General features: G+C 38.3%; 1 protein-coding gene across 11 annotated transcripts in view; it reads right to left on the bottom strand.

Annotated features, from left to right (window-relative positions):
• The window catches only part of MARK3 (microtubule affinity regulating kinase 3), a 110653-nt gene that overhangs the window by 23437 nt on the left and 64871 nt on the right, over positions 1-22345 (bottom strand). For 5 of the 11 annotated variants that reach the window (XM_058567768.1, XM_058567770.1, XM_058567772.1 and 2 more), the window contains 9 exons: positions 20704-20752; positions 17839-17904; positions 13363-13433; positions 8137-8193; positions 5079-5315; positions 4785-4904; positions 4435-4546; positions 4010-4122; positions 3064-3217 (listed from right to left, as the gene is read on the bottom strand). In XM_058567768.1, coding sequence (XP_058423751.1) covers positions 3064-3217; positions 4010-4122; positions 4435-4546; positions 4785-4904; positions 5079-5315; positions 8137-8193; positions 13363-13433; positions 17839-17904; positions 20704-20752 — 979 coding nt within the window. The remainder of the gene's footprint in view (positions 1-3063; positions 3218-4009; positions 4123-4434; positions 4547-4784; positions 4905-5078; positions 5316-8136; positions 8194-13362; positions 13434-17838; positions 17905-20703; positions 20753-22345) is intronic. The other 6 variants (XM_058567769.1, XM_058567776.1, XM_058567771.1 and 3 more) reach the window with 3 other exon arrangements.

The following is a 22345-nucleotide window of genomic DNA, read 5'->3' as shown; positions in this document are numbered from 1 at the left end:
TATTACCCTTAATGCTTATCTTTCTTCTTAATATCATGAGATGTCTAATAATATTCTGAACTTTTAGGATTACTATTGATTTACTTTGAAACTTTCATTTCTATTTAGAAAATACAAAATCTTTTAAGATTTGAGATTCTGAATAGAAATGGACATTGATATAATCCACTGACCTCATTCATTCAGACTGCCCCAGTTGTACTTGCATCATTTGTGTGTCTGTGTGTATTTAGTTCTACACACTTTTAATCACATATGCAGATTCTTGTGACCACCACCAGTCAAGACACAGAACAGTTTCATCCTCAAGGATCTTGTGGGCTACCCTTTCATGGCAATAGCCACCTGTCTTCCACTCCAACCCCTTTCCCTAAACCCTAGCAACCACCAATCTGCTCTCCATCTCTGTAATTCTGTCATTTCAAGAATGTTATATGAATGGAATCAACTTTATGTAGCCTTTTGAGATTTTTTTTTTTCCACTCAGCATAATTTCCTTGAGATTCATCCAAATTGTTGCATGTATCAATAGTCTGTTTCTTTTTATTGTGAGTAGTATTCCATGGTGTGGATGTATCACACAGAAATGTGATTTTTATGTACTAGTCAAATTTGTTAAGTCTTTTCTTTCATGGCTTTTAGTGTTTGGGGCCATAGTTAGAAAGACCTTCATTAGACCAAGTTAAAAGCAAATTATCTCATGTTTTCTTTTAATATTCCTGCGGCTTTATTTTTTTATATTCACATCTTCCTTCCAACTGGAATCCACCCTTGTATAAGATGTGAGAAAAATGGATGCAAATTTATTTGTTTTTTGATAACTACCAAATTGCCCTAGTACCACTTACTGATTAATAAACAAGTGTTTTTCACCTTTTTTTATATATATAAGACAAAGAACTCCTTGAAAATCTGATGAAGATCACCTTTCCTAGAAAAACATGTACACACATACAGGGGGTTCACATGAGACCCAAATTAAGAACCACAGATAAAAATTAAGTTGTGATTTTACAGAAGCAGACATATATAAATCATTGGCATTTAGAGGTAGGGAACAAGGAGAGAGATGAGAGGAGGTGGGAGGACAAGCTAAAAGCTGGTCTGGTTATAGGCTCATCTGCCTTCACTTGGTATCAAGTAGAAGTGCTTTACTAGACATAGTATTTAGAACCTATCCCATTTTTAGCACTTAAAACAACAGTGCCAGAGGCATAATCAGATCTTTCCTTTGCTGACCACACTACCTTCATCCCTCTAAAGAATAAAAAAGAATGTGGAATTGGGTCAGTGATTTTCTATGTACATGGATTTCTGGAAATATGCTTTTATGAACTTCTTTTTAATATTAGAGGCTCCAAGAAGGAGGGATAACTGTTATTATAAAAAGACTACTCCAAGAGGAAATGGGTGGGTTAGTGGACAGAGCCAAAGGAACGATCAGGAGTCCTGGCTTCTTTCCCAGGTGTTCTAATTTGTATGTAATCTCAGGAGACTTGGTGAGCTCTCCTATTCTTAATGATAAAATGGGGGTTTGGTGAGAGTATGACACCATGTCTAAAGCTCTTTTTAGCTCTAAAATTTTCTGAGCTGGGGAAAAAAGGCATCATCAATCCAGATGGAATCTATGTGCTTAAGGAAGAATTAACTTATTAAAGATAGACACTAGAGATATGAGAAAACTCCACTACCAGGTTTTTTTCTAGGATTTAGGAACAATTTCCATTAAACTAGGCAGTTTACAGCATTATGTAGGCACTTTGCCAATTGCCCTGCAGTCCACAAGGCACTGAAAACCCCTCCTTTTTAGCAATTAACATGAACACAAAAGAGACAGAGACCCAGATCAACACTTGATTTACCAATGCCATGAGCACAAATCCTGGCGTCAGAACAGGTTCTGAGCTCTCAGTTATAGCAGACATGTAGACAGTTTACTGACAGTATCAGTAAAACGTGCTTCAGCCCAAACCACATAGAGAGGTGGCATCAGCAGGAAGAGAAATGGAAACCGAGCACAGTGTCATCACTTTTGGTACAAAACCAAAGCTGTCCACACCTGGAATGCTCTGTGCAGTTCTAAGTGCCAAATCTCAAGATGAAAGAATGGAGGTGGACAATGTCCAGAGAAGGGAAATGACCTGAATAAGAGATAAATGGGTGTTCCACGTGAGGATGTATTTTTAAAACTTAGGACCAGGCCAACATAGATTTGGTTTCTTAATCCTAGAATTAAAGGAAATACCTGCACTATTAATATTCACAGTTACAGGCGAATAAACATACACACGCTAGAGTCTCTGGATTCCAATATATGGGGGTGCCCGGAAGACAGAATAACGTCAAGTTTGGTAAGCATACCAGTACTTTAGGGTCCTAAGTCTCATAAAAGATTCACCTCTATGTGAATCTTTGAGTGAATCTCTATGGTGAAAATTTTAAGTGTGAGAGTGTTTAGACATTCCAACAGCTAGAGTGTGGCTGAAAATGACACAGGTCAGAAATTCAAATCAATTAAGGCAAAACTGGGGTACTATACATTCTCCAGGGCTGTGCTGTCCAATGTGGTAGCCACTGGCAACATGTGGCTATATAAATTTAAAGTTAAACAAAACTGAAAATCATTTCCTCAGTACAAGTGCTCAATATCCACATGTGGTTAGTGGCTACTCTATTGGACAGCACAGATATAGAACATTTTCATCAACATAGAAAGTTCTACTAGACAGTGCTGTTCTAGAAAGTAAATTTGATGCAGAGATGGGGAAGAGAGTGAACAGAGAACTCGAGACTGAAGCAGGGGTTGCAGAGGAGCGAATGCTAAGGTTTCCACCCAGCTAAGCCTTACCCAGCAAAAGCCCAGTGAATGTACCAAGGAGATCAGAGCCTTGAGATAACCACGCTAGCACCTATAGGGCTGTTATGAAAGAAATGCCAAGAAGAGAAATCAAGGCAATCCCCAGCCCCTACAGGCCCTAAGCAAAAGGATGCTTTCCAACATTAGGAGGCCTCTTGTGTAAGGGGAGACTCCAAGTGAACACACTGGAATGGTCTCAAACTTACCATGGTCACTGTACCGCCTCTGCTTCTGGCTTGAAGAAACACTTCTCTGCACTTTGTGGTGAGGAGACTGGCCAGTACTGTTGTTGAGGTCACTGCTTGGCCTAACCTTAGCAAGTGAAAGATTGCTGCTAGAACTGGAATCACTAGCATCCAGCTAAGAGAAAATGAGAAAAACAGAGCAAACCACAACACGAACCCAAATAGTTTATTAGGAAACTAAACTTCTCATAACACACAAACCGCTCATAAACAGTTTATTTAGAGAGAAGAATTACAATGTACCAAAATGACAACCCTAAACTCAGGCAAAAGTATTTTTCTGACCACTGGAAAAACTCACAAAAGGATAGGTATTTATGATCTTCTTTATAGGCTTTTTCAAATAACTTAAAATGTTCTATTTACTTCATGTGATACCTGATATCATTTCTAAACTATTAATGACTATAGGTTAACTTATGAAAGCCAAGTTTGTGACAATAACCACCATTAAGTTTATTATCTTAGGGCCGGCCCGGTGGCGCAAGCAGTTAAGTGTGCATGTTCCACAGCGGCAGCCTGGGGTTCGCTGGTTCGGATCCCGGGTGCGCACCAACACACTGCTTGGCAAGGCATGCAGTGGTGGCATCCCATATAAAGTGGAGGAAGATGGGCATGGATGTTAGCCTAGGGCCAGTCTTCCTCAGCAAAAAAAGAGGAGGATTGGCAGATGTTAGCTCAGGGTTGATATTCCCCACCAAAAAAAAAAAAAAAAAAAAGTTTATCATCTTAGAGTTAAAATAGTGGCTCATAATGGTCATAGGAGTTAAATTTGTTATTTGTAGGTAAGTTAAAAAACAACGTACTACATGTTATACATATTTAAAAAATGAAAACTAAGAAAAGAGTTTACATAAACTGATAATTTACATAAAGGACATTTTAGCTTTTTCTCTATTACTCTTACCTCTGAAGATTTTCGCCCCAACAACAAATATGTAGCTGTGATTTCATCATATTTCATTTTACTAAGAGATTCTTGAATTTCTTCTTGTGAATATCCCATTCCTACCATAATATCTAAAAGAAGGGCATAATATAGTTTATGTGTTTCATTTGGGTAGGAAATCAGTGTTACAGGGTAAAATAGTTTCCTTTATTTGACCCCCAAAATTATACATTTTCTAACATAAATGGGCAGTTGGCTTATTTCTGAATTACTGACTGCTATTACAAGGAAACTGTAGGTTAAGTTCCTAAATATAACAAACAGATAGGCTGATTGATATAACATGTGTAACTTCTCATTATTCCCATTTTAGGCATATACATGAGTCAAAACAGAAATATGTTACTTGTACACATACAAGCATGCAGGCACAGAGTAATTACCTATTCTTTTCTGGTCTGAGATGTTTAGTTCTGGTTCAACAAATGGTTTAAGTTCATCTTCCTCATGCCCTGCATTGATCCACCTGTCCTTCATGATTTGCTGAAAGGTGAACTGTTCATTAGCAGCATAAAATAAAACATTCTGATAATCACAGAATACTTAGGAAAACTTATTTTCAACATTTCACTGATTATAAGTCAAAGGTAACTTAAAAAAATGTTTTTAATGTCTCAATTGCTGCTTAGAAAGCCTCAGGATAGTATTCAATATGTCATACAAACCAAGCAAAGTTCTAAAAATAGTTTAAAGACTCTTCAAAGTTGTCATTTATTTCCACATATGCAATTACCTCTAGAGTGCCTCGTTTTATTGGATTTAGCACCAGGAAACGTTTTAGAAGGTTTTCACAGTCTGTGGACATGTAGAAAGGGATTCTGTATTTCCCTCTTAACACTCTCTCTCTCAGTTCCTTTGGGGAAGTAGACAGGAAAGAAAATTAGTGAGTCAACTTTTAGGTTAAAAAAGAAACTCAAAAAACAGACTGAAACCCCTCATATTGATATAACATTAAAATATTAACCCTTATTGTTTTATAAAATTCTTTTAGCTTTTTGAAGAAGATGAATGCAACTGGTTCTTATACCTTTAGGTTCTGTCCATCAAAGGGGAGTGACCCACTGACTAGAGTGTAAAGAATGACACCGAGGCTCCACACGTCCACTTCTGGCCCATCGTATTTCTTGCCCTGGAAGAGCTCTGGGGCTGCGTACGGAGGACTGCCACAAAACGTATCCAGTTTACTGCCAACAGTAAATTCATTGCTAAAACCAAAGTCAGCTATTTTAATGTTCATATCAGCATCTAACAATAGATTTTCAGCCTAGAGGGAAAACATCAAGAAAAAAATGCAATTTAACCAAAATATAATTAGAACTGTGACAGAATTAGGCATTTCATAAAAGCTTCTTATAATGATAAAAAGCTGATAAATCCTAATGAACAAAATGAGAAAAAAACAAGAGAGAAATCAGAATTCCTAATTTTACACATTAATAACCAATAACAGACACAAGGTATAGATTAATTCTAGCACTAATTTAAACAACAAATGCCCACAATCAAAAAAACCTTTAAATAGCTCTTTGAATTAAGAATACTAAGGGGGGCCAGCCTGGTGGTGTAGTGGTTAAATTCATGCGCTCCACTTCAGCAGCCTAGCGTTTGCAGGTTCGGGTCCCAGGCACAGACCTGCACACTGCTCATCAAGACATGCTGTGGCGGCACCTCATATACAAAAAATGGAGGAAGATGGGCACAGATGTTAGCTCAGGGCTAATCTTCCGCAGCAAAGAGAGGAAGACTGGCAGCAGATGTTAGCTCAGGGCTGATCTTTCTCACCAAAAAATAAAAAAAAAGAATACTAAGGGGTTTTAAAAAAATGGATAGGAGCCGGCCCCGTGGCATAGCGGTTAAGTGTGCACGCTCCGCTGCTGGCAGCCTGGGTTCGGATCCCGAGCACACACCAAGGCACCACTTGTCAGGCCATGCTGTGGCGGCGTCCCATATAACGTGGAGGAAGATGGGCACAGATGTTAGCCCAGGGCCAGTCTTCCTCAGCAAAAAGAGGAGGACTGGCATGGATGTTAGCTCAGGGCTGATCTTCCTCAAAAAAAAAAAAAAGATAATCCCTGTAAGCAGATAGCCACATTTCACAAAAACTGCTAAATAGCTGTTTAATGGCTATTATTCAGTAGGGGAGAATCCTAAACCTCATTTGAGATACAAATCACAGTCATTTTCATTTATTTCAATAAACACTTACTACGTGGCAATTACACACCAGGTGTTATATTAGTGTCTGGATTATAATGACAAACAGGACAGACAGGGTCCTACCCTCAAGGAGCTCACAGTTTAGAAGGGGAGAGACAGAAAAATAAGCAGCTACACTCTCTGACCTAAGTGCTGTGGCAGAGGAGGTGTGGGGAGTTGGGGGGCCAGCACTGCAAGGTGCGGGATGATTTCCTAGAGGGGGTGAAATCGAAGCTGCTGCCTGGAGGTTTAGCTGACAGTAGTGGGTGAGTTGATGAAAGGTATTTCAGGCCGAATAAAGAGGCTGAAAACCCAGAAAGTGAGAGGATATGTTTTGCTCAAGAAAGTGCAAGACAGCTGTGGGAGAGAGATGCAGAGAGAGAGATGGCTGGGGATGTGGCCATGGCTGAATCACACTGGGCCAGTTGAATGACTTGTAGTCAGGGAATTTGAGTTTTCAACCTAACGGAAATGGGAAGCCACTGAAGAGTCATCTCAGCAGGGAAATGACAATCTTATTTGTGTTTGTAAAAGCCCATTCTGGTTGCAATACAGAAAACAGACATGGGAGGGAAAGGCAAAATTGGAAGCAGGGAAGACCAGGCAAGGAGCTAGTGTAGTAATCAAGTACGAGATGCTGGTAGTCTGGACTAGGATAGTGGTAATGGGGACAGAGCACATTTAAGAGATATTTAGGAACCAGTAGCAAAAGGACCTCGGGACTGAGTGGATGGCACAGCAGAGAAGAGAGAGGGACCTGAGGGACATCAACCACCAGAATGAGAAATGAATATTCACGTTTAGGAAGGAAGTGTTTAAGCTGTGAACTTGCTAAACCTGAGGTGCCTGGGGAACACTTACGCAAAGCTGTCCTTTTGTCAGCTGGATACTGCATTCTAGAAGAGAGCTCTGGCTGCGGGCATGGATTTAGGGGTCATCAACATATAGGCAGTCACTGCAGCTACTAGAGTGGATGTGAAAGTGACAAGGGGGGGTGAGGAGAGGCACAAGCAAATCGATGACAATTATGTGAGGAGAGAGAGGAAGTAAGGACCAAGTTAAGACAGAATCTAGACAATGTTTAGAGAAATACGGCTGTGAAGCTGAAGAGAGAAAAAGTGGGTATGGAAGGGGAGCTGAGGTGAAGAGGTTTTTTGGCAAAAGATGGTATAGACTTGAGCATATTTTTGTAAATGCTGTTGCTCGGAAGCCAGTAGAGAGAGGGTGGATGAAGAAACGGGAGATAGCAGGCAACAAACAGAGTGCAGCAGCCCCTGGCAGGAGACAGGACTCAGAACACAGTGGCAAGGTTGGCAGAGGCACCCCCACTGTCCTGTTAATAGGAGGAAAGTTCTGAGAGGTGAAGGATGGGTATAGGTACAGCTAAGTTTGTGGGCCTCCTGGGAAATTGAGGGAGTTTTTGCCTGGTGTTTCTATCTTCTCTGCGAAATAGGAAACTTTATCCTATGCCAAGAGTGAGGGCAGAGGTAGAGGACTGCGAAGTAGGTCTCAAATAGCCACCCCTGTTAACAGGAGAGAATGATGACTAGAGAGACAGAGAAGGGTGGGTGCCAGGCGGCCTTGAGGACACTGTCCAGTGAGAGCACATATTTTCAGAGGCCCCCATCTGTTTGGCGGTATGATGATTTTTCTGCAAAGACCAACTACAAGCTACCTTAACTGAAATGTAAAATACTTTAATAAATCTCATTTTTCTTTATTTTTAATGCTCTTTACCATAACTTAATTAAAAGGATTTAATTGTTAAAGGATTTATTTCTTTCTTATTTAATAACACGATCTAATCTGTGCCTCATCTGTGTCATGCCCACCGGGAGACTTGAACACACACAAATAGAACATACACTAGTAAGGACACCACGACTCACCTTGAGGTCTCTGTGAACAATCCGCTTCTGGTGGCAGTACTGGACTGCAGACACTATCTGGATAGGAGAGGTGCAAGGTTAATAGTCATCACTGGTGCAGATTCACAATTAGGATGAAAATACTTCATTAATGTTCACACATGCAAAATACTCAGTGAGCACTTGAATGTCTGTGTGGATCTCTGTAATTTTCTTTCTTTTTTTTTTGTGAGGAAGATCAGCCCTGAGCTAACATCCAATGCCAAGCCTCCTCTTTTTTGCTTAGGAAGACTGGCCCTGGGCTAACATCTATGCCCATCTTCCTCTACTTTATATGAGATGCCGCCACAGCATGGCTTGACAAGCAGTGCGTCAGTGCGCACCCGGGATCCAAACCTGCGAACCCCAGGCCGCTGAAGTGGAGCGTGAGCACTTAACCACTGTGCCACCAGGTGGCCCCCTCTATAATTTTCTTATGCTTTGAACTTTTCAATTTGGAGAAATTCAGGGGTAAAGGCAAGAAGAGAGAGGTGAGAATCTTCTTCCTGTTCTCTCTAGTTTTAAGTGGAAAGTCTCTTCTCGGGCCCTACCGCTGACATTCCCGTTATTTTTTAGTGTGGTGCCAGGGCCAAACAGATCACCAGGATCTAGAGGACACTGGTTGCCGCAGGGGCCCAGGATCTGATGGCTGTGGTGCAACCTTTCCATGCCCATGTAATCAACTCAAAACCAAAGTGGCAGTTATAGACTATCCATGGCCAGGTGTTCTTCTAGGTTGGATATCCTCTGTTAATTACTTCTCTTTCCAGTCAGTCTGCGCCCTACAACACTCTATTCCTTTTAGCTGATGTGGGTTCAAGGACAGCAGAAGTTACTTCACTTCTCTGAGGACCAGTTTATTCTTCCTTAAAACAGAAGAATGAATGTTGTAGTGTATGTGAACTACTAACCATGAAAACTATTATGTGCTCTATCAATACGGATCCCTCCTTTTTTTTTTTTTGTGAGGAAGATCAGCCCTGAGCTAACATCCATGCTAATCCTCCTCTTTTTGCTGAGGAAGACGGGCTCTGAGCTAACATCTATTGCCAATCCTCCTCGTTTTTTTTTTTTTCTCCCCAAAGCCCCAGTAGATAGTTGTATGTCATAGTTGCACATCCTTCTAGTTGCTGTTTGTGGGACGCGGCCTCAGCATGGCTGGAGAAGCAGTGCGTTGGTGCGCGCCCAGGATCCGAACCCGGGCCGCCAGTAGCGGAGCACACGCACTTAACCGCTAAGCCACGGGGCCGGCCCAAGGATCCCTCCTACTCTCAGCAAATGGTATGCTCTTATTACTATTTTTTTAAATAATTTTATTTATTTATTTTTCCTCCCAAAGCCCCAGTAGATAGTTGTATGTCATAGCTGCACATCCTTCTAGCTGCCGTATGTGGGATGCGGCCTCAGTGTGGCCAGAGAAGCGGTGCGTCGGTGTGTACCTGGGATCTGAACCCGGGCTGCCAGCAGCAGAGGGCGCGCACTTAACCGCTAAGCCATGGGGCCGGCCCGTGGTATGTTCTTATTTAGTCAACTTTTGATTATTCCTGTGATTAGCACTGTTAATTAAACAATTGTTTTGCTGAAATTTCACACTACTAGTCATTTTTTAAGTCTTCTTTTCTAATTATAAAATTTTTTATATGCTCACTATAGAAATTTTAGGAAATACAGAAAAGTATATACAAGTATATATGCCTGTATTACCACCAAAGAGAGATAACATCTCGTTATTTTGGCGTCTTTGCTTCTAGTCTTTTCCTTGGTATTATGCATATGTATTTAAATATACACAATTACATATATACAAAACTGGGGTTATAATGAAAATAACTGCTTTTTTCTCCAAAGCATCATCAACTTTTAATTGTAAGTCACAGGCACCCACCTACATCGGACGTAACTCAGAGAGGGCTGTTCTATCAGGCAATATTTTGGTTCAGAATAAGCAGCAAGGAGAAATTGGGCTAGGGTCAGGGTGGGATGATGCCAAAATCAGGGATTCACTAAGCAGCTTCATATTTTATAAATTAAATATTCAGAAGATCAGATCTACTCATACTCAATTGGAAAGGTACAAAAATTCCAATGCCAAAGTAAGGGTTTTACAGCATCTGTTACTTTGGATTATCGCTTATGGTGTTGTTCTATTTTGTCAACATGAAAACTGCGTAAGAGAAATAGCTTTGTTTTCCCCAAAGTAATATGTTTATTGCCTAAGGCAATAGGTAAATTTTATCCAAATTTCCTCTTTTTTTGCCCCTCATACTGAGATTTATAGGTTATTTTCAAATTCTGCTTTTGAATCAGATTTGACAATTTTCTAGCCTTTCTCAAAGAGATCAAAGAACTTCTCTTCTTTTACCTTCAAATAGCTCAAAGCTAACCTAATGCTACAATAACCTGAAAACATTCAACTTTAAATTACTGCTTTTTTGCATTCTGCTTTTAAGCTAAAAGTAGTTATTTCTAAAGAAGGTTGAGAACGTGGGTTTTCCAGATTAAACTATGAATGCAAGCCTAATTCACTTCTAGTCATACATGAAAGAACAGAGGCAGCAATATTACCAACCCACCAAGAAAGAGGTGAGGAAAGAAGATGGAACCATGAATCTACTCTCTTTCTTTGAAAAGAATAAGAGCTCAGCCAAAAAATTAAAACGATGTAAGTGGTAACTAGGATGAGAATGGGGAAGGAAGTGGGAAGAAGTAAAACCATCTGCTGATGAACATGGAGAGAAGGGCCTATTTTTGACAGAAAACAGATCATGCATACTGTACTTCGTGTGTGGCATATGTTCCTCTTTGTCATAAATAGGAAAACTTTTTATTTAGTCAAAGTTATGATGACATAAATTTTGGAAAGCATGGCAATTAGAAATGGAGAAAAATAGAAACACCAATATCATGCTCCATCCTTTCAGGTTTAAATAAGCTGTCTTGAGGAATGGGCTGGTCCCGTGGCTTAGCGGTTAAGTGTGCGCACTCCCCTGCTGGCGGCCCGGGTTCGGATCCCGGGTGCGCACAGACGCACCGCTTCTCCAGCCATACTGAGGCCACATCCCACATACAGCAACTAGAAGGAAATGCAGCTATGACATACAACTATCTACTGGGGCTTTGGGGGAAAAAATAAATAAAATTAAAATAAATAAATAAATAAATAAGCTGTCTTGAGGAAATACTATGGCAAGGAGAAAGGATTACGTTATTTGTAAGCACTGTAAATCAAGTCATTAATTGTAAAAGCACATAAACCATCTTTCCTAGACCAACTAATAGGTTCTTGCAAATAAAGGCTTCAGAATTTCTGCAGGGAATTTAAAATAAAAATCTGAGTAACTTCCTCAAGATTTAGGTTAGTAAATGTTCAAGTCCCCCTAACAAGTTGGGTCCTACCAGGAGGACGGGTGGAGACAGAAGTAGAGAGGAGTTACGGGTTTACATGCTAAACTTCTTCCCTGGAGAGGGTCCCGGCTCAAACCTGTTGCGGGCCAGCTCTAGGCTTTTCCTCATAGTCAATAAACCATATTTACATACACATTTGCAAGTCAGATTCATCTGAATGGGAGGGAATTTAAATTTTATGAGGCAAAAAAAATCTTGGCTTTTAGATGGCCAATTTACAAAAATTAAGAGTATAGTTATGGAGAGAGCCAACGAGACTTGGTTTTGTAATAAAAAGAAACTAGAGTTTCCTTCCATAGACCACAGAATAAAATGGTATCAGAACTGGAAAGAACTTCAGAATTCATCAAGTATAACATCATCTTTTTACAGCTATAAAAGCTGAGGATGAGAGAAGTTAAATGATAGCCAAAAGTTAGTTTCAACTTTGACATTATTTAAAGTTTTAATTACAAGTACCACTAGTATTTCTTAAGCTTTTAAATTAAATTTAAGCAACAGCAAAAGTTAAGAAACTTATAAATGAGTCCTTAACGGTAAACACTAGACTAAGCAAATCAAAAGACGCAATTGTTAAGAGAAATCTTGAAAATCAGCTAAAACTGCTTTTCCAAATATTGTGAAACCTTAAAGATGGCTGTCTATACCTCTACCTTGACAACCTTATATGTGAATAAAACAAAAATTTAAAAGTTCTGAGAGAAATGAAGCTGTATGACATTTAAATACAGAATTTATAACTATGGGATTACAGAGTCAATTTAAAAGTAATCAAGTACCTGCTCCTTCCCTTCATCTAAATTAGGTGTGGACAAATTATGCCCTGTAAGCTAAATCCAGCCCACCACTTGTTTTTGTAAATAAAGTTTTGTTGGAAAACAACCATGTGAGTACTTTCATTTACATATCGTCTACAGCTGCTTCTGTGTTACAACAGCAGAGTTAAATAGTTGAGACAGAGACTGTATGGCCCACAAAACCTAAAATATTTACTATCTGGCACGTTACAGAAAGAGTTTGCTGATTCCTAGTCTAAATAATTGCACAACATAATGATTAAGAATCTTGAGTTTCGGAGTCAGAGGACCTGGGTCTGAATCAATGACAGGCCTGCCACTTGCCCAACATCAAATTTCCGGCAAATTATTTAATCTTCCTGTGCCTCAGTTTCCTTATCTTTAGCAAATGGGCATTATTATAATCTTTAACTCACAAGGCCTCTGCAAGATTTACATTAATGTAGGTAAAGCACTTATCTCAATGTCTGACAGGTAATGATCAATCAATAAGTAGTAATTATTATCAATAAAGACAGGAGAGTTAAGTCACCTTTACGTTTAAAATGTGGTTATTAAAATGAGTGTTTCTTTAAAGAGCAGGGTAAAGAAAAAGCAAGAAGGTAAGTCATTAACAGATTAAGTTCTGTTTGGTTTCAGCTTATGTAAGACAAAACTAATAATGAATTTTGGGATTGTGACACTCTTCTTGCTAAAAACTCGGAAATGAATGCAATCACAGGTGTTTTGAAAGGCTCTAATTTTTTAAGGCTCAACTGTTAAACAGTAAGGTTAAGTGTGAGACTAAAATCCCAATCACAAAGCCAGAAATAGAACCAATGGTTGCTTCTAGCACAGTGCCTTAGGCATAAAAGGTACTTAATAAATTTTTGTTGAACTGAATGGCCAACCCCTGCACCATCTAATGGGCCTTATGACCATTTACAAAGGCAAACACTTGTTTGCCTCAGGGTTTAAGGGAGATAAATTTATTAAATTAATAAACTAAAGGTGTATTAATTCATACCTGTCTAAATTTAGCTCTTGCTTCTTTTTCCTTCATTCTTCCATGTGCAACCAAATAGTCAAACACTTCACCTATAATTGAGAGAAATAAAAGTAAGCAGAAGTCCTACTTCTGAGGATTAATTTTCCCATAAATTGATGATGTTTCACTTTTAGCAATGCTCTAATTTTTATTTTTAAATATAGATATGAAGATAAACAGAAAAAAGTGGAATTTGAACTAAACTAGCCTTAAGTTTAACTACAGGCAAAGTTCACCGATAAAATCTTTAAGAGAAAAGCCTTATAATTAAATTCTCCTATGTTTAAATTATACAACTTCTATTTTAAAAGGTGATGTTTTCCATATGCTTTAATCAAAACTTAGCAACAAAAATTGAAAGTTAAAATGGATGTTATTTGTATTAAAAGAGGATGTCTTCACTGTAGGATTATGAGAAATAAGCATTTCTTGAATATATTCATTCATTCAACAAATATTTATTGAGTGCCTACTAACTGCCAGGCACTGTTCTAGGCTATGGGGAAATACAGCAGTGAACAAAGCAAGGTCCCATTCCTTTAGAGTTTACATTCTAGTAGAGGAGATAGATAATAAACAAACAAATGAACTTAGTAGGTCAGATGATAAGAAGTACTACGGAGAAAAAGCAGAGGTAAGAAACAGGAAGTATGTGTGTGTAAGTGCCTTGCTGACTACCGTGAGGCAGTGGACAATGTAGTTATCTGGGAGAAAGATTCTAGGACAATGTAGTTATCTGGGAGAAAGATTCTAGGCAGAGAAAAGAGAAAGGAGGCCATATGGCTGGAGAAGCATGAACGAGGGGAAGGGAGGTAGTGGATAAGCACAGAGATAGGTAGGAGGGGTGAGGTCATGAAGAGTCCTGTAGGCTTTGGTAAGGACTCGGGCTTTGCTCTAAGTGAGAGGAGAAGCAGAGGAGAATATGAGACTGACCTCTTAAAAGGATTATTGTCTGCTAGACGGAGCAGAGGATTAGGATTGGGAAAGGGACAGGGAGACCAATTGGGAGCAGTGCAATAATCAAGACAGTGAGGGTGGCTGGGCCTACAGTGGGAAGTGGCTGTGGTGGGGAGAAGTGGGGGGATTCAGGACTCGGTGTGAAGACAAAGCCAATAGAACATGCTGGCGGACATCTAGGTGGTAGTTTACATAGTATTAATTCCTCAGGAAAAAGAGGTGACACTTCAGGAAATATATCAGTATTGCCAATTGCTTATCAATTTGGAGTAAAGAACCAACACCTCTGAAATCAACAGAAAAGAGTACTAATTTAGCAAATTAGATATAAAATGAATTTGAGAAAGAATCACGTCTATTTCACACAAATAAAGACTACTTCCATCAGCTTAGTGACAATACCTAACTAAAATATTTTGATACTTAAAAAAAGTTTAGTTTGAGAACATAATTTAAATATTTTTGAGGAAAAAGTCACTCTGAATTGTACATTAATATCTCTGACTTTTAAATTTTTAGCTCTAACTCTGAATAAATTTTTAAATAATGATGGGCATAAATATTTTCAAGTTATCACTTGAGTGCATAATAATCTTTTAAAAGGCATTACATATTGCTAACTTACAGTATACAATTCATTTAACTATGTGAATTATGAAGTTAAATGTCAACTCAGTAAAATGTCAGCATTTTCTAAGTGAATGACCTTTCTATTTGCAGAATAGTATACAATGTCAAAACAAGTGGTTAAAAAGTGAAAACAACTGAAGATGTGTGCGTATCATATGGAAAACAGTTTTGACTAAAAAAAAAATTAATGGATTAAACCCACAGTTGTAGAGTAACACAGATAAAGTCCAAGTCTGTCAACATAATTTAAAAATATTTTTATAAATTCAAATGCAATATAAACCTCTTAAAAGATTTTGGAATCATGAAGTCACACTCACAATTCCTAAGTTATAAATCAGGAATTTAACTTACAAATCAGGAATTCATCCCAGATCTCTTTTTTTTCCTTATTAAAAATGTATTAGCACTCAGATTAAGCAGCTGAACTGCAAATCTCTAAAGGCTATTTATTAGAGGAAAAAGAGCAAACAATGGCTCTCCTCACCCAGGTCAGGCACTGTGTGGGTTGATGGAAGGACACCGGCCAGACAGTTCAGAAAGCCCTTAGTTCTACTTCAGGTCCTGCCACTAACTAGCGATGGAACCACTGGCACTGAACAACTTTTCAGAGCTTTAGTTTCATCTGTTAAAATTAGGCAGTTGTCCTGGATGATTTCTAAGATTCTTTCCAATTCTAAAATTCTATGATTTTACCAAATTGAAAAATACCAGGCTGGGGAGAGAAGCAGGTAGTCAACTTAATGAAACTTTCGTTGTTCAAAATAGCAAACGTATCAACAATAAAACAGATGTCCTGGAGATTGACAGTGCTTTGTTGACTGATTAAAACAAACAGCCCAAGCCAATTAACCACCACCATCATTGATTAGTGCTGTTATAATGCTGAGCAATGGCACCGAGTCCTCAAATGAAGGCTGTGTTAGCAAGTCCACTAAAAGCTCAGAGACATATAACTTATCAGGTCACACTGCCAGCGAATAAGGGGCACTGGCTAGATTGACCCCACATCTGTGTTTTCCAAAAGCCATCCTCTTTCTACTAAAACCAGATGCTTCTCAGATGTTTTTGTCTCGCCCCTATATAAGAGCAATCTCTATGACCCTGTTACCTAAAATAGATGGGAAGAGAAAGCCATGACTGACTGACCAATCAGGAGAGACTATATGGTGTCAGAAGGCTGGGACTCCAGACCTGGCAGCATGACCACCCATTTCCCAGCCTCCATTTCCTCAAGGGTAAAAGCCCATCACTCGCTGCCTGACAACATCATGAAGTCATTGTAAAGGTCAAAGGAGATCAGGTAAGACAAAGCATTTGTGCACTGCGCAGGCTATACAAATGAAAAGGTTATGAACGTTATTCTGTAAGATGACTAGAAAGTATTAGAACTCCATACAGATTTCTGGTACTGGAATTAACCTTCAGCTCTTCCTACTCCTCCTCAATTGTGAATTAAATTCTCAAATCACACATTTAAAATATAAATCACACAACTAATAATGATTAGGAGTGCAAAAAAGCAGTGTCAGAAGTGAGCCTACTATAACTCATTCTTGCCCAAAACAGGTTTATAATCTTTTATTTAATAGTTAACTCACTACAGTGAGGCTGTGATTCAACTTTCTGTCTCCAGGTTTTGCAACCTGGATCAAAGTGCTAAAGATAAAAAAAAAAAACTCCATTGTAATCAAAATTATTTAAACTAAACTGTAGAGTTAAAAAGAATATGTTCCCAGTAATTTATAATTTCATAAATTCAGTTCAATTCTTATTTGTTGAGTATCTGCTACGTGCCAAGCACTGTGCTAGAGGTAGGGAACAAAGAGAGACTGGCAGGAAAGCTTCTGCCCTCCACAGACGATGAAACTCACATGCGGTCCAAAAACTACAAGCCTTGCCCAACCTCATCCCTAAAATGAAAATCTTTATAAAAAATAACAGCTATTCAGATTCATTTCAGAAAAATGTCTACATTTGTATAACCTTGTAAGCGAACAGTTACTAGCCCTTAATCTTTATTTTAAGGAAAATCTAACCATATGTACTGTAACCACCATTTCTGGCCTTGAGAAAGATGGACACCAATGATGTTAAAATCTGATAAAGAAAACTATCCAACATGCAGTACACATTTATTTCAAACAGGCTAATGCACTGATATATTTAAAAATCCAAGTACTTGGAACAAACAAAATGTGGTGTGTGTGTGTGTGTGTATATATATATATATATATATATATATATACACACACACACATATATAAGGAAATATTATTCAGCCTTAAAAAGGAAGGAAATTTTGACACATGCTACAACATGGATGAACTTCGAGGGCATTATGTCAAATGAAACAGGCAGTCACAAAAGGACAAATACCATATGATTCCACTCATATGAGATACCTAGAGTAGCCAAATTCATAGAGACAGCAAGCAGAATGGTGGTTGCCAGGGTCTGGGGGGAGGCGAAATAGCGAGTTATTGTTTAATGGAGGTAGAGTTTCAATTTGGGAAAATGAAAAAGTTCTGGAGATAGATGGTGGTAATGGTTACAAAACAATGTGAATGTACTTAATGCTATAGAACTGTACACTTGAAATGGTTAAAATGGTAAATTTTGTTATGTATATTTTACCACAATAAAAAAAATCCAAGTATTTGGATATCATTAGTCAATAATGCTAATAGTGAAACATTTCATAGCAACTCACAGAACTGCTAAGAGTCAGCTTTTCTGATTCTCATCCTTGTGTATTATGACTCTGGATGTTAAACGAAATCTTAACAGTTATCCACGTGGGTAGTGTGGCTGTGTATTCTTCAAAAGAGAAGAAAGAAAGAAAAACAATATATTTAAATTTCTTACCTCCACTCGCATACTCCATGATTAGGTAGAGTGTTTTGTCAGTTTCAATGACTTCGAATAACTTCACTGGGGGAGGAGAGAGGATACAGGAGAAAAAGAAACAAATGTCTGCATGCATATATCATGTACATATAAACTGTAACTATGAAAAGTAACTTTTCCTCTGTTAAAAATTTTGGATTTAGATTTTTGGCCCCCTAAAAAAATGCTTTTAGGAAATTTTATCATATATTACAATTACAAGAGAAAAGATTCTATAAAAGCATGGAATTCCATAAAAATAAAGATTATTTCTGGGTGCTCAAACTATCTAACTTCAGTATGCACTCAGCAGTCTAGTGAAGTGTGGCTATTCTCACTTCCTCTATCACTGTCCTATAATGTCTATATTGGCTAGTTGCCCTCCCAGCAGCTCATCCTTTGCACTCAGGAAAAGCGTTCTTATTTCGCATTCAACGTGTGGGAAATGCTCAGATCTCTCTATTCCCACAAGTCCAAATCCATTTGCTTGTCGTTATGGCTTTAAGGATATACATAATTCCCCTTGAGACTTCTGTTGCTTGGAAAACTTATCACAACTCTCAGAGAACAAGGTTCCTTTGTTATTATTTTGAAGCCAAAGATGGCAAGAAGTAGAAGGGATTATACTATAATTAATTGAAAAGAACTTTTTTAAAGAATTATTTTCAATGAGTCAGTGTGACTTCGATATAGCAGTCCCTTTTTACAGAGAGAAATAATATTTCTATTACTGGTAATTCATAAAACAGTAATGAATCAATCAGAAATATATATATTTTTAAATGAAAGTGAAGTAAATTTCTAAAGCTATCAAATCACTACTTTGCGTATCTACTTTATTTCGATAACATACTTTGAAATTAAATTTACCAAAGCGCAAGGGGGGGTGGGGTGGGAATGCTAGTCTCTTACATTTCTCTTGCTATTTTCTTTTCTTTTTTTTTTTCTTGTGAGGAAGATCAGCCCTGAGCTAACATTCACGCCAATCCTCCTCTTTTTGCCGAGGAAGACTGGCCCTGAGCTAACATCCGTGCCCATCTTCCTCCACTTTATGTGGGACCCCGCCACAGCATGGCCTGACAAGCGGTGTGTCAGTGCGTGCCCGGGATCTGAACCCAGGCTGCCAGCAGCAGGGCGTGTGCATTTAACTGCTATGCCACAGGGCCGGCCCCTCTCTTGCTATTTTCTGATGCTTTAATATAAAGTATTAGACCAAATAAAGTGCCTAACGTAGTATTTAAGATATGTTTGTTGAACTGATGTATAAAAGTATCATATCATTTCTAAGATGATATGTTCAGATTGTCAAGAAAAATCATTTAAAGAAATTTAAGGTACATATGCTGGTAAGCCATCAACATATAAATAAAACCTTTCTAAAATTCCAATGCAAATATTGGCTCTTTTGGAAAAACTATTTTAATCCAATAAAAATTTAAATTTTAGAAATTTAAATCTATTATCAAAGATATGTCATTTAGTAGTAAGTAGAGAGAACTCTAATCATGGTACAATTTAAGTAACTAAAAAACAAAATAAATATGTTTAAGTTAGCTAGTTCTAGGGAGTAGTGATACAATATTTTTTTGTTGAAAAGTTGGAATTTGAAATCTAGAGTTGGCTAGCTAACCCCAAAGGGCTGAAATAAACAGTGAAGAAAAGTTTTCTTCCTACTATTATATTTCATGTTATTTTTCTTTTCTCCAAATGTATCATTATTTCATTGATTCTAAGATGTATATTTTTTCATATTTTAACTAATATCATGACAATGGGATGATAGTTTAGTAGCATTTTTTTTCTTAGTAGTATGTAAAATAATAATGCTTTTTAAATGATGGTGGCTTAGATTTGATGAAACAAGGTACAAGTTTTTTCCCTCCTGTGGTTCCACTTTATTCTTCTATTCTTGTATCTCAAGAATTCTTGATAGGATATCCTTAATATCAAACATCACCCCTCCCATTTCCTAGAACTGATTTTGATAGTAAACTGATACAACTGGCAGTCTTAAGAGCTATTTCACTCTTGAAATAATATTTTTATTTATTTATTTACTGATAACATATAACTGACATACAATATTCTATTAGTTTCAGGTGTACATCATAGGAATAATATTTTTAGAATGTAGAAGCTATCACTGTGTAAAAAGGTAGTTATATTATTTAAAAAGCGCTCTATTATGATACATGTGGGATCAAAAGTTTTCATTGAGATGTATATATAACAGGGTCAGTATTAAGTAATTTGCATACTTTCATCTTATTCCGACAATTACGATAAGGGCAGGACCACGACGGTTCCCATCTTTAAATCCACTTCATCACACCTAGCAAAGAGCTATGCACACAGAGGACACACAAAACAAATCTGTGCTGTATAAAACAATTCATATCAAAATTCCATTAGATAGCAAGTATCCTATATCCTTTAAAATATGGTTCAATGTACAAGTATTTTCTTAGGAACACAGCCACAGCAAAAAGTGTTATACGTTTGAAAATCTTCACTCTGACTTACTATAATTCCCTTCTATCTACGAATTAAATACAATTATGATATTTTTCTAATACATTAAAAATTATAACCTGATTACAGATATTTCTACTGCATTAAAGCTTTAAATTTAAATGTTTAATACCTAAGCTTTTAACCTGTCTTTAGTAATTTCAAAAGGTTAATACATACGATCAACAATTTGTATATATATTTTATTAAAAGTGTACCTGGGCTGGGAGGAGGGAAGGAATCTCCTATCACTCCTGGAATATATGTTTAGCTTTATGACATACTTTCAAAAATGCATTTAGACCCAAAAGGATTGAAGAAAGCAGAAAGTACCTATGTTTGGATGATTTAAAATCTTCATTATTCTTACTTCTCTGAAGAGCTAAAAAAAAAACACACAATCCCCCCAACACAGGTTATTAAACATTATATTTCACTGTTACAATATAAATTTAAATTTTCTCTTAGATAACTGACTCACTGATAAAGTTTAGTAGTCCACATCTTAGACTAACATGGAAGTCTAGGTTAACTACGAAGTAGCTTTATAACCTAATACTAAATGCTTCAATTTTATCTTATGAAAAGCAGAGGTCCCAGAGGAGAGTGATACCACAATCTGAATTATATTTTGCTATCTTGAACACATAAGATCAAGTTTAGGCAAGAATAATTTGTGATTAAACTCACTCTGATTCAATATCTCCCCAGGGGTTCTAATTCCACAAATCAAAACCTGTAGAGTCCCAACAAACTACATCATGAATGTATTAGATTCATAATTCCAAGTAATTCTATGACAAGATTTTATTTTATTTTATTTATTTTTTGTTTTTGTGAGGAAGATCAGCGCTGAGCTAACATCCGTGCTAATCCTCCTCTTTTTTTGCTGAGGAAGACCGGCTCTGAGCTAACATCTATTGCCAATCCTCCTCCTTTTTTTCCCCCAAAGCCCCAGCAGATAGTTCTATGTCATAGTTGCACATCCTTCTAGTTGCTATATGTGGGACGTGGCCTCAGCATGGCTGGAGAAGCGGTGCGTCAGTGCACGCCTGGGATCCGAACCCGGGCTGCCAGTAGCGGGGCACATGCACTTAACCGCTAAGCCACGGGGCTGGCCCTACGACAAGATTTTAAATAAAACCACTTCAGGAAATCTTCACTGGAGAAGGTAGGTAATTTAGTATGGAGGTTGTGGTAGACTGTTACATTAATGGCCCTAAAGTATCCTGCCTCTCATTGGTTCTGTTCATACTTTAGTACTGGCTGTGTCACTTGCTTTGGCCAATGGGACCTTAGAAGCAAGCAGAGGCTGGGTAAAATGCTCATGCATTGGATGTTGCCATAATAGGAAGAAGCCAGTGTAACGAGCGGGGGGGGGGGGGGGGGGAGGGAGGGAGGGGGGACAAGGGGAGGGGGAGAGAGGGAGGGGGAGAGAGGAGGAGAGGGGGAGGGGGGAGGAGAGGGAGAGAGAAGGGGAGAGGGAGAGACGGGGGGGGGGGGGGGGAGAGAGGGGGGGGGGAGAGAGAGAGAGAGAGAGAGATGAAGCCACTGTTCCAACTGAGTGCAGCCCCCGCCAACTCACAAGCTGAATGCTGCCACACAAGTGAACTCAGGGGAGACCACGAGAAAAACTGCCCAGTCAAGACCAGCAGAGCTGCCCAGCCATCACAGAGAATAAGGAGAAATATTAAATTGTTGTTGTATAAACACATGCTGTGAATTCAGAGGAGGATCACAGCATTATAGCCTGGGCTAATGTGAGAAAATAACAGAATTTTAGAGGTCATCTTATCCAGCCCTCTTGCAAACAAGTGGGAACCAGAAACAGAGAGGAAAAGATCTTTCAAGGTCCTGCTATCTTTCTGTGGGCAATTTGGCCAGAACTAGGTTTCCCAACACCTAGTATACTTCCACCTACAGGAGGCAAGGGTGGGGAAGAGCTTTGGGAGATGAGGAGCAGCTGGCTATGTGG

The sequence above is a fragment of the Diceros bicornis genome, chromosome 24 (assembly GCF_020826845.1).
Source record: "Diceros bicornis minor isolate mBicDic1 chromosome 24, mDicBic1.mat.cur, whole genome shotgun sequence".
Lineage (NCBI taxonomy): Eukaryota > Metazoa > Chordata > Mammalia > Perissodactyla > Rhinocerotidae > Diceros > Diceros bicornis.
This window is presented reverse-complemented; position numbering and strand designations above follow the sequence as displayed.